This window comes from Malaclemys terrapin, chromosome 4 (assembly GCF_027887155.1).
Source record: "Malaclemys terrapin pileata isolate rMalTer1 chromosome 4, rMalTer1.hap1, whole genome shotgun sequence".
Taxonomy (NCBI): Eukaryota; Metazoa; Chordata; order Testudines; family Emydidae; genus Malaclemys; species Malaclemys terrapin.
The window spans coordinates 99,446,837-99,459,867 of record NC_071508.1 but is presented as its reverse complement, the minus strand read 5'-3'; the positions used below and the strand labels follow the sequence as shown (position 1 = coordinate 99,459,867).

General features: G+C 41.1%; 1 protein-coding gene across 3 annotated transcripts in view; it reads right to left on the bottom strand.

Annotated features, from left to right (window-relative positions):
* DPH6 (diphthamine biosynthesis 6) overlaps positions 1 to 13,031 on the bottom strand; it is a 353,170-nt gene that overhangs the window by 216,651 nt on the left and 123,488 nt on the right. For all 3 annotated transcript variants that reach the window (XM_054024803.1, XM_054024805.1, XM_054024806.1), the window contains one exon: positions 10,710 to 10,771. In XM_054024803.1, coding sequence (XP_053880778.1) covers positions 10,710 to 10,771 — 62 coding nt within the window. The remainder of the gene's footprint in view (positions 1 to 10,709; positions 10,772 to 13,031) is intronic.

Sequence of the window (13,031 nt, the reverse complement as noted above, 5' to 3'; positions counted from 1 at the left end):
CGCGCCGCCCGGTCTGGCCTGCCGGAGCAGGCTGCGGCCGTGCTGCCCAGCCTGCCGGTGCAGCTCCAGCCAGGTCAGAGACATCGTCCCCTGGCCCTCCCCAGATAAGGTGGGAAGGGAAGGGATGGGAAGAGTGTGGGGGTCCCGGGCTAGGGGTATGTCTTGTGGGGGGTGGTCACAGGGGTTACTCCCCTGACTCCCAGCTTCTCCCCCCGAAAAAAATTCCCCACCAGCTGCTGTCCCGGCCCATCAGGGTAAGCAACTGGCACGCCGGGACACTTTGTTTACTTAGGTTTACCTCCGTGCCTGCAGACGCTCGAGGTAAACAAACCATCTTGGCCCACCAGCAGCTTATCCTGATGGCCCGTGAGCCAAAGTTTGCCGACCCCTGAATTATAGGGTCGGCTTATGAACAGGTTATAAAAAATTTCCATTTTTACTTATTCATCTTGGGGGGGTCGGCTTATAAACGAACCAGCTTATGATCGAGTATATACGGTAATTAATTCAAAGTTTGTTCCACTTAATAGATCTCACTTTAGCTAATGTCCATTTTACAGTTAATATGGCATCAGAAATCACCTGCCATTTAATATAAAAGGGAGACCAATTTCTATCCAACACATATGGTTTGACTTAAACATATAAATTAAAGCTATAAGAAGTAGCTGAAAATCAGGTGACAACATGTTTTTCCAAATGGAAAATGAAGCACCAAAGTGGGAATCTACTACACACTTATTCATTTTAAACATAAGAGACAGTTACTTTATTTAACTTTATTAGCCAGAAAACTGTATAATCCCAAACATCTAATGAAATTACTCAGGCAGAGTCAATCTCTGTCTACAGAGAAACTGATTCTACAAAACCACAGCTAGAGAGTCCTCTAACTACTCTACACACAATTCTCTCCATACCTAAAATTGCGACATGAAAACATTTTGGCCTTAGAGTAACTCCTCGCTTAACGTTGTAGTTATGTTCCTGAAAAATGCAACTTCAAGCGAAATGATGTTAAGCAAATCCAATTTCCCCATAAGTAATAATGTAAATGGGGGGGTTAGGTTCCAGGGAATTTTTTTCCACCAGACAATACACACACACACACACACACACACACACACACACACTATAAGTTTTAAACAAACAATTTAATACTGGTACACAGCGATGATGATTGTCAAGCTTTGCTGAGGTGGTGAAGTCAGAAGGTGCGATATTTCCCAGGGAATGCCTTACTGCTAAATGATGAACTAGCAATCAGTTGAGCCCTCAAGGATTAACCCATTGTTGTTAATGTAGCCTCACACTGTACAAGGCAGCATGAATGGAGGAAGGGGAGACAGCATAGCAGACAGAGACACACACCCTGTGTGTGAGAGAGATTCACAAAGCCCCTTTAAGTACGCTGACCCTACTCTAAGTACATTGCCTTTTTAAGTAGATCAGCAAGTTGAGACAGAAGCTGCTGCCAGGAAGCTCCCTCCATCCTGAGCCCTGTCATGTTCCCCCTCTCCCCCCTGCTCTATGGAAATAGGGTAAGCGGGGTGCAGGAGCAGGAGGGAAAGGGACACCCTGACATTAGTCCCCCTCTTACCACCTTCCCTCCCTCTCCCCGCACAGCAAGCAGGAGGCTCCAGGGAGCAGCTCCAAGGCAGAGTGCAGGAGCAGCACATGGCAGTGGGGGGAGGGACAGTTGAACTGATGGCAATTGATAGCCTGTTGGGCGGCTGCTGCACAGGGAACTTAGGGGAATGGGGAGCTGATATGGGGTTGCTGGTCCCCCCTGGTTCCAAGTCCCCCCAAGTAGCTCCAATGGGCTGTTCTTCCTGCAAGCAGTGGACAAAGCAGGCAGCTGCCAAACTACATTATAAGGGAGCATTGCGCAACTTTAAATGAGCATGTTCTCTAACTGATCAGCAACATAACAACGAAATAACATTAACCAGGATGACTTTAAGTGAGGAGTTACTGTAGTGGGTTCATTGGGGTGTACTGTTTTCTATTGCTCTAGGCAGAAGTTATGATGTCAAAAATAATACTGTAGGACCATATTCTAAATACTGACCTCTGACATCAAGATAATGAATGAATTTTGAAATGTAATGGTCAATAGACTGCTTTCAACCACCCATGAATCAATAAAAGTACCATGTAGGTAACAATCTTGTGTGGAAACTCCTCACATATTCAACAATGGCACTTTTCAGGGCTGTGAGGTTTGATAATTCTTCATGGAAAGAAAGTCACTTAATTTTTAAATAAATGTTTGAGGTTTTAACTGGGTAACAGCATTTTCTCAATAATATAGGGTGCAACATTCTCCTTTTGCTTCACTCTGTTTGCAGGGAGCTACAGGATAATTACTACTGCAGGATTGGGACATAAATGGCTCAATAAACTCCACCCTGAATGTAAGGAAGGGAAAGAAGCCCTCTGGCAAAGAGATTTCAGAGATAGGCAGGTCGTGAAAGAAGGAATCTTAAGACCGGCCAAGCTGAGAGAAAGAAGGGTCAGCTAGAAGTGCCTGGCACTTTGACACCTTCTTTACAGAGGTAATTGCCACCAAAACCAATGTTTTCATTGACAGCAATTGCAGGAGAAAGGTTAAAAGGGGGGACACATCAATATTAAGTTTATGTCCCATAAAGGTAATGCATTGGACACTGAAAAGTACACATTGATAAGACCCTTTAAAAATCCAAATATCAAGGGCTACAAAAAAAACCATCCACTGGTGGGGTGTATTGCAGAAATGGTTGCTAAATGGACTCTCACTGACCTGACACTATGCAGGTAGTCTAGTATATGTCTAATGTCTGTATTATCAGGAGATCGCTGATGAGATTCTGCCCAGATTGAAAACCTTTTCCATTATGCTGCATAAGTGGTTCTGGTGGAATTTTTTCTGCTGTTCACCGGAATGGCTTGGACTTCTCAGCAGCAAACTCTTTCTTCATTGCTCAACCAGAGATCATCCATGTTGTTAGGTAAAGAGATTGCAAGTTTGGGTGCTGTGATTTGCCTTGATTTTGAGACAAAAGATCCTCTCGCAGAGGTGGTGGATGAATGGAGAGTTGATGTAAATCTTTGTTTCAGCACTGCCGTGGCCAGGTAAATGCTATGAGGCTGCTTTGTCTCTTCTGAGCTTCCTGATCATCCTAGGAATTAGAGGGACTGGAGGAAAAATGTACCGCAAGTGGTACGACATGAAGAAAGGCATCTGTGTCAGAACCTGGAAGAAAATCTCTTCCATTTGGTGTTTAGAGTGGTTGCAAGTCTGTTATTGGGTATTCCCATTCATGGAAGCTTCCTTGCAGAGCACCCCTTTTTATTGAGCATTTGTGATGGTCTATGAAATTCCTATTGAGGGAATTCACAATAGTGTTCCTCAACCCTGGGAGATGAAAGGCCTTTAGGAAGATACTGTTCTTTATGCAGAAGTGGATTGCTCTCTGGCACAGCTGAGATGGCATTGCACCTTCCTGCTTGTTCTGATAAAACATACTAATGGCATTGTCAGTGAGAACTTGAAAATGAACATCTCAGAGGCCCGATACCTCAAAGTTCCTGCATATTTATATGGAATGAAAGTTCCAGAGGCATCCAAAGGGCTTGAAGCTGAAGTTTGCCCAGATGGGTCCCCAACACCTAGTGGACACGTCTCCTATCAATGTCATAATTGGCTTTGGTGGCAGGAAAGGAACTCCTATGCATACATTCTGAGGGTCTCACCACCAATTCAGGGACTTACACACTCATACGGGTATGTAAATGAGTATGTCCAGCAAATGTATGCTTGGACAGTAGCGAGGCCTGCAGACATATGAGGTGAATTCTGGCATGTTAAGTCATGTACATACAAAAGACCATATGTCCCAAGAGCTGTAGACAAGAATGCACCGTTGTTCTCAAGTTGGTCTTGAGCTCTCAGACAGAGGCTATGAACTGGAACCTGTCCATCAGGAGGTAAGCCATGGCAGTCGTGGCACTGATATCAGTCCCTATGAAACATATTTGCTGTGTTTGATGTAATTTTGATTGCTGTACATTCAATATTAGACCTAGACAACAGAACAGATGTCTGAGAAGGAGGATGCTGTTATGGACGGGAGACCTTGACCCTTCCTAAACTAGCCAATCGCCTAGGTCAGGAAATATTTGAACTCCTACATGGCACAGATGGTCTGCTATCGTTATCATACACTTGGAAAACACCCTGTGGGCTAACAATAGGCTGAAGAATAGCACGGTGTATTGGTAGTGCATGACGGGTACCATGAATTGAAGATATTTTCAGTGGCTGGGATGTACTTCCACATGACAAGAAGCATTTTGCAGGTCACTGGCAAACACAAATTTCCAGTCTCCAAGGAAGGGACAACAGATACCATGGTGACCATCCTAAATTTCATCTTTTTGATAAATTCAATCAGATTTCTTAAAACCATCTCTCTTTGTGAGAATCAGGAAACAGCAGGAAAAGAAGCCTTTCCCTCTGTGTTGGTAAGGAACTTCCTCTATTGCCCCCAATTCCAATAGAGACTATAATTCTTGATCTAAAATAGTCTTGTAAGACAGATTCCTGAAAGGTGGATTGGGGAAAGGGAGGAGGGTGAGCTGGATAACGTAACCCTCCTTTTCTGGGCTGATGACCCACTTGTCTGATGTAATCTCTACCAATGCATTGTAAAAGAGAGAAAGGTACTTCCACAATACAGGGTTTGGATGTATGTAGAAGATGAGACATTGTCCTCAACTGAGATATCAAAATGACTGCTTCAAAGTCATCAAAGTCTGGTGTAGAAAGGTGTGTTGTGGACAATGCCAATGGGCGATGTCTAGGAGGCTTAGATCAACTTCTAGAGGCATTCTGAAATCTCTGATGGTGGTAAGATCTGTACTCTGTTTGGGACTTGAACTGCTTCCTCTTTGTTACTGGAGTGTAGATACCCAGTGATCGAAAGGCAGCACAAGAATCTTTCAACATATACATGGCTAGGCAGCCAGAAGGACCCTCTAGGATGCATTGCCTTCTTGAGAAGATGTATTTTAAGGAGGAAATCCCTCTTTTTTTTCATTCTTGTCTCAAACGAGGTACAAATAGAACATTTGTCCCTCATGTCGCTCACCTAAGCAGATTAGGCAACTTTTGTGCTTATCGCTAAGAGGGGTCATGGCCCTGCACGACACATTTAAAACTTGGGGATTTCTCCATAGTGAATCCCAACTTAAACTAACTTACTCACTACACTAAATTAACACTAAACTAAATAACCTACAACTATATACAAGATTTTTTCTTCTTTTTTACAAAGGCTGTCTAGCCAAAGTTCGGCTTTCAGAAGCAGCAGGGAGCTCCACCTCTCACCATGAGCGGTAAGAAGGAACTGAGGGGGGAAGCAGCAATCATACCCCTTTATTCCCTTGGCTCTCCCCTATCCAATGTCTCTCTCTTCTTCCCCTCTCCTCGCATCACTTTGGTTATTATGGGAAATGTTTCCCAAAGACAAAGGTTTTAAATCAAATCCTTTGGTTTAACCTACCTTTTTCAGAAAGCTCATTTCACAGCCAAACTCTACCAGCAAAAAGAAAATAGCTTTTTACACCTGCTATTAGTGCTATCTCCACTGCTGACGGGGAGAAAGGAAAATAGTGTTTTGGGGGGTTTTTTATGCAACAACTCAACCCTGATGCTTTTGCCTCTGGTCACAGAACATCAGAGTTTGGGGCAAGAAGGTGGCATCACAGCCACATATATGGCACAATGAGAGCACTGCAGGCCCATTCTGTCACTCTCCACACCAGGAGACTCTTGATTTTAAGTGATTTTTCATGGGCTAAGCCAGAATCTCTCCAGGAAAGAATAAGAAAACAGGAAGTGGAACCCTCTACATTTAAACATGAATAGTCTCTACGGACTCAGCTGGATTAATCTAATATATGGCTGGAGCATAAACCATAGAGACTAGAGGTGTGTGTTTATAAAATCATTCACCTTTCTTGCCTATCAGAGCATAGAGACAATGGGGCATTTTGCGGGGCAAAGTGCCTCTGTAACTGAAGCCACGAAGGGTTTTCACAGTGGGAGCGTGGCCCGGAAAGAAAAGGTGGTTCAGTGGTTAGTGTGTTAGCCTGGGACTTGGGAGACCTCAGTTTAATTCCCTCCTACACCACAGATTTTACGGGTGGCCTTAAGAAAGTCACTTTGCTCAAGATTTACTAAGGTAGCTGGCACCTATCTCCACCTCTAGTGGGATCTTCAAAAGTGTCTAAGCAAGTTAGGCACCCGACTCACATTAATTTCAGTGTCAGTTAGGTGCCTACCCTGCTTAGGTGCTATTCAAAAAATCCCAATAAATGCATATCTGCATCTTTTGGTGACTAAACACCTTTGAAAATCTGGGCTGTAGTCTCTATGTGCCTCAGTTCCCTCATCTGTAAAATGGACGTACCTCACAACCTAGCTGGCTGGCTTACATATATGAAATCTTGTGAGGTACTCGAATAGTGCAGTCATGGTGGGTTATATAAATACCTTAGATATACAGGACTAGGATGAGAGGAGCACAAAGGAGAACCTGGAGATGGCCTCTATTATCACAGCTCTTGGGGAACTGAGCAGGTGGGTCTGAAAGGGCTCCGCAGAAAGAGACATTCTGCCCCGAGGGAACCAGGAGCCTCTGGGCTCCTCCTGCCTATGGGGGTCTGTGAGAGCTGCAGTCTTATTAATGGAATTAATGTGATATTTTCCTTGATTTGGCTGAGGCATCAGGTCCCCTCTCTGCCCCCTCACCATGATGTCTGGGCTCTCTCTTTATCCCTTCGTGTCTGTCAGTGTTTCTGATGTGAAAGACCTCATCAGGTTGCTAGAAAATAAGTTTTTAAAAATCATAAACCCAAGCATTTATCTTCAGTTTGTAGTTAATGCTTCAGTTTCATTAAATCAAAGGCACCTATCTAGTAAAAGTAATTTATTTGTGCTGACTTTTATAGCATGCATACCACAAAAAGAGCTACAGAACAATGTTAGCTGTGTAAGCTTCCTCATACTGTCCTGCCAACTTATTTCAGTACTCTGCTGGAGGGATACCCTGGTAAGAAGTTAGTTCTGTCCTTTATACCCATTCAGTCCTTGCCTTTCTTTTGAGATGGTCAACAAGGAGCCAAGTGTAAAGAGTTTTTGTGATGCATGAACCAGTATACTAGGAGCTGCAATGAGACTGCCAACTCATTTTACACAGGTCATTGAACAGACATCAGACAGCAATGACTTCTGGTCACTACTACTACGTGCTGCATTCATAGCAGTGAACTAGAGGTGAAATGTTCTCTACTTCATTACCAGTTACATTATGCTCCAAGCTCACATTTTTGGTAAGAATTACTTTGAAACTTTGGATACCATAGACAACAAGGATTGGGAAAAATGTGTGAGGCAAATAAAATAATCAAAAAGGACTAACACCACCATCATTTTTCTCTCTCTCATTCACATATACAAAGTAAATATTGGAAATATGTTTTAGCCTATAAGCAAAATTATTTAAAATCAATTATTGAATGGTCATGCAATAGTTTGAAGACACAATTATTATGCTGTTAAAAATACTTCCCATTTTCTTATTCACAAAGGGGTAAGCTCCTCAGATTGTGTAACTGGTCATAGAGCAGCCGTTCCAAACTGTGGGTCAGGACCCCAAAGTGGGTTGCGACCCCATTTTAATGGGGACGCCAGTACTGGCTTAGACTTGCTGGGGCCAAAACCAACGCCCGAGGGCTTCAGCCCTGGGCAGCAGGGCTCAGGTTACAGGCCCCCTTCCTGGGGCTGAAGCCCTTGGGCTTTGGCTTTGCGCTCCTTCCCCCCCCCCCCCCCACACACACCTGGGGCGGTGGGGCTTGGGCGGGCTTAGGCTTCGGTCCCCGCTCCTGAGGTTGTGTAGTCATTTTTGTTGTCAGATGGGGGTCGCAGTACAATGAAGTTTGAAAACCCCTATCACAGAGCTATTGGTCATGGAACAACGCCAATGTGCAATAGTTGAGGATCTGGCCCTCTTTGTTCACAAGGATGAAGTTTCTGTTGTGGAACAACATAGATAAATTTGTTGTCACTATTATGCAACTAATTAATATCTTGACACTTACATTAGATATGAAAAATAACATAGGAAAGGCTTACTTATCATGTGTGTGTGTTTCTCTCCCTCTCTCCTGCTTTCACCTCTCACTTTGTTTCTTACCAGAGACACCCTTCTTGGTCCCAGAGATTGGTCAGGTCCATCCTACCATCTTTCCTCATATTGTCTGGGTTCACTGATTCACCACCCCATTTCTAGGGCATCTTCCCACTCCTATTAATCTAGCAGGGCTCCAACAGCCAGACATTATTCCTCTACTCTCCCTCACCAAGTACCCCAAGCTCCACTTCCTTTTGCTTCTTGTACACAGTCTGAGCTGAAGTACATTATTTATAATTCCATGATCACCACAAAAGTATCTTATTACCTCATTTGCAAACAGTTATCAGAATCTTGTAGAAACAACTTCTGCATAATGGAAACATTGTTTTTAAGGGAACTTCAGAAGTCAGTGGGAAAAAATAAACCACTTTAGTGTTATGGTCTTAATCTACACATAACTGTCTATCATTACCTTTGGCCCCAGAGAGTCTCCAAATAATGAACGTAGTGAATTTACCATTCCCAAGCCATCTCCACTGCATCCTGTGTAGTACACACACATAGCTAACACGTGCTAGTCAATAAACCTGCTTCCCAGAGAGAGGTTTCTTTCTTGTTGTGCTAAACAAATGCCAAAGTCTTATCTTGTACTGATTTAGTCAGGACTGCACGTGGATTCTGGTTTGGATACCAAGCCTCAAATGCAATATGAGCTAGTGGGCATTACTTGGTAGCCCACCACACACAGAAGACAAGGAGCAAAAACTGAATCAGCAGTTAAATATTGCAACAGTTATGTTTCTGGGCAGATGTTATAAAATGTGAAGCTATCCCAGAAATGTAACCGGCAAGTGGTAAACACAAGGAGCTAGCATGCTTTAGTGGTTCGAGCACCAGATTGGGAGTTGGTAAAACTGGGTTCTAGTCCAAGTTCTCACACTAACTTTCTATGCTGCTTTGGCCAAATCATTTCACCTCACAGTAACTCAGTTTCCTCATCTGTAAAACTCATGGTACAGCACTGTTTCTTTGTTAAACTTAGTGGTGTATTTTAGCTTCCAAGAAACATAGTTGGTTCTGATGATATTCTATTTAGCAAAGTTATTTACATAATTCCTAAAGGAAAACCTTCTTGACAAACACTCAAGTCACAAAGAAGTTTGAACATCTGTATAAGGCCACAAGTAATCTTGGTGATGGCTTTGTGTCTGTGTTGTGGCATCCATCTTTCATTCTGCAGCCACATAACTCCACATGACATACAATTAAATATAGAAAACCAGGTTCAGATGTGCAATCTTTGGTTCCTCAAAATAGTGAGCAACACATCTAGGTGTTGTGTTTCATGTTCAGGAGAACGAAAAATCCAGCCAAATGATTATCTAATTTTAGTCTGTGTAAGGAAAAGAGTCCCGCCAATGCTCCTGGGACATTACACAATCCATTCCTTTCAACTAGAAACTAATTATATACTTCAGGACAAATCCTTCCCGCTACATCCCTACTCCAAGTCTGAGGGATCTTTTGGCAGTAAAACTGTTGCAGTTGAACTGGTCAAAGAATGGTGGGGAGGCTGCATATGGTTGATATTTCTGGGGCTAAGTGCATGCTCCAGTCTTTCCAAGCTGACCCCTTTCAGTGGAGCGGGCTTTGGAGGTTACTCCAGCCAATAAAATGTTTTAGCATATAGGCAGGTTTCCTGCCTAGATTTTTCTTTCTCAGATAATCTCAGTGCCAAGACAAGCTACTGAGACCATACTGAGAAAAGAGTTCCCTGTAAATGAAGTGTCAGGGTAAATATTGTCTATATTTGGATGCTTAGCATATACTATCCCAGTTAGTTAAAATTAGAAAACTTTTTTAAAAAAATTGCAGATAATCAACTATATTCTAACTACAATACATACTCTTTACTCTTATTCCTAAGAGAGTTGGTGACTTTTGAGGGAGTCATCATCCTTGATGCTATGGGAAAGGAAACAACCACTTATTCCTTCTTGAGTTTTCCAGCCCACACCTTCCCAGAAAACCCTTAAAATTAATCTTTATTGTTGTGCACACATCACATCTGCTTCAGAGCACAAAACTGCTTCATAGAGATTCCCAAATACATGGCTGCCACTTCAAACTCCAAAATGTTTTATATCTCAGTACTACTAGATACTTATCTAATTCTGACCCTGTCATGATCAGCCACTTTAACATTACTTTTGGGTATTTAAGACCATCATAATTACCTAAAAGTCAGTTTGCCCTTAATACAGAGGGTTCTTACCCTCTACCTTACTTTTCAAAACATACAATATGACACCTCTTGCCAACTGACTTTAACAGGAGTTCCATTCTCATATGAAGTACACAGAAGATGTCCATGTCTTCTGTAAAACGAACTTTAGCCTAACACCTTGTTTCTGAAAGTAAGTAACTGTTTCCAGAATTAAGTTAATTTTATTAAGTGAGCTTCTATATATATAATTTCTCTTTTGAAACACTGCATATTTTGAGCATGCTTTAAGTGATACTTACCTCCAAAAGATAAGGCTCCATTTGATCCAATGTTTTTCCTAGATGTTTATCTGGATCTAAACCTGCCAAGATATATTAAAATATATTTAACAAATACAATAAATGAAAGTAGTTTAGACATCAAAGTGGACTTTTTTTGTAACATTGTCCTTTGGAAGTCAGTTCCTGTATATTTAAAATCATTTTGATCCTAAAGTAAATGTACTGAGCTGGAATTCTCTCACTTATTCCCTTTGGGCAACCAGTTTCCATGCTTGTAAAAAATAAGGCTCATTTCCTTTGCACTGCGTCAACTGGAAAATGTATTGTTTTACTGTATGATTTCATTTCTAAGAAACTTCATCAAGCACAAGGGAATATGGATAATTCAGTTTCATAGTAATAAAATACTACCACAGTCTGTGCAAGTTTATGTATTTAGATACAGTAGAACATCAGAGTTACAAACACCTCAATAACGCTGAAATGTTCGTAACTCTGAACATTATGGATATTTTTTCAAAAGTTTACAACTGAACATTGACTTAATACAGCTTTGAAACTTTATTACGAAGAGGAAAAATGCCGCTTTCTCCTTTTTTTCGTAGTTTACTTTTAATACAGTACTGTACTGTATTTGCTTTTTTTTGGGTCTTGGCTCTTCTGCTGCCTGATTGTGCACTTCTGGTTCCAAATGAGGTACATGGTTGACTGGCCAGTTTGTAACTCTGCTGTTTATAACAGTGAGGTGCTATAAAAAAAAACTAAGTCTATAGTTCCTCCATTATTCAGAAGTGATAAATTTGCCAATGCACCCCTACTATTTTCTTTTACATATGCCTTTGCCAAGCCACATACTGTATGTGTATGTGTATCTCTCTCTCTCTCTGACACACGCACCCACACAGCATAAAAGCGGTTTATACTTGCAGTGTCTCTTCAGTTTGGAAGGTGGCGGCTCCTTTGTTGCTGCATTTCTTTTTGTATCTTTGAATTTCCTTTTAAGTGTTTTTAATGTTTGTGTATTTCCATTTTTCATTTTGACTGAACAGTTAGGTTTTCATTGAGATGTAAATATTGATGATGACCTTCCTTTTGTAAATGGAATCATTTAACTGGCTGCCTTTGCTCCTGTATTAGCTTTTTGCCTTTGTGTTTTGTCAACAGACATATCACTTTAGGCTATGATGTAGTCAGTTCTTGGGAGCAGAGCACACAACTGGAGCTAGTCAGTATTTGGATGGAAAAAAATTTCATGTCCAATAGCACCTCAGAACCTGTTGTGCGAGGTAACTTTTCTCCTTCTCAGTCAATACAAAACAAATATCGTAGTTAGCTCTGAGGGGGCACTATGCTACTGGAAGTGTCATCTTTCATCTGAAACTTTAAAAAAACAGAGGTCCTAACTACTTGAAGTTAATAAAAATCCAGTGGTGATTTTTGAAAGAGGAGGAATGTTGACAAAATCTGAATAGTTACATTCTGCCAACTGTACCTAAATTATTCAATATTTTTCACTGGACACAGTATTTACCCTTATTTCCTAGGCTACATTGTTTCCGCCATCAGAGATGGCTGCATTTCACGAGCGGATGAAGCAATATCTACAGTATAGCTCGTAAAGCACTTTGGGATCCTTCAATAAGAAAGTCACTACATAAATGTAAGATATATTAATTATTATTATTATTATAAAGTTTTTGCTAATTTCAAGTAACTGGCAAACATTCGAATTTGGTGATAACGGACTCAGCTTATTTAAAATTTTGTGAAGCTGAAACAATTTAAATAAATTAGATTTTAAAAACATTAAGGAAGATTTTAAACATTTCATTGAAGCATACTGCAAATTATTTCACAACCTGAGGGAAATACTTTAAATGCTGCTTAATAGCTAAAATGGAAACAGGCATTTTTTTTCCTGTATGTCATTAATAGAGTGAAACTTCGTGTTGGTATAGATTTGATAATGTAATCTGCATTTCAGATAAGATGCTATCCAATTATTACTGTGGCCAATATGAGAATCATTTTAAAATATTTTAATTTTATTTTGGGGGTTATATCGGGCACCGCAAGAGAATCTTGGTTCCACTGAAATCAATACCAAGGCTCCCGCTGATTTTAGTTGCACAGGAGCAGGCCACCAGTGCATTATTTCTAAGCATTCAAATCTGGGTTGGAGATTCAGTTATCTGTTAATTAGCCATAGAACAGGAAGAGATTTCTGTATGCTTTATTTGCAATTTCTTTTAGTATTTGTAAATTTTTTATTCGTTCTTTTAATTTTCATCAATGAAATACTGTATCTGCATTTTTGTATTTTTTATGTTTACTATCATT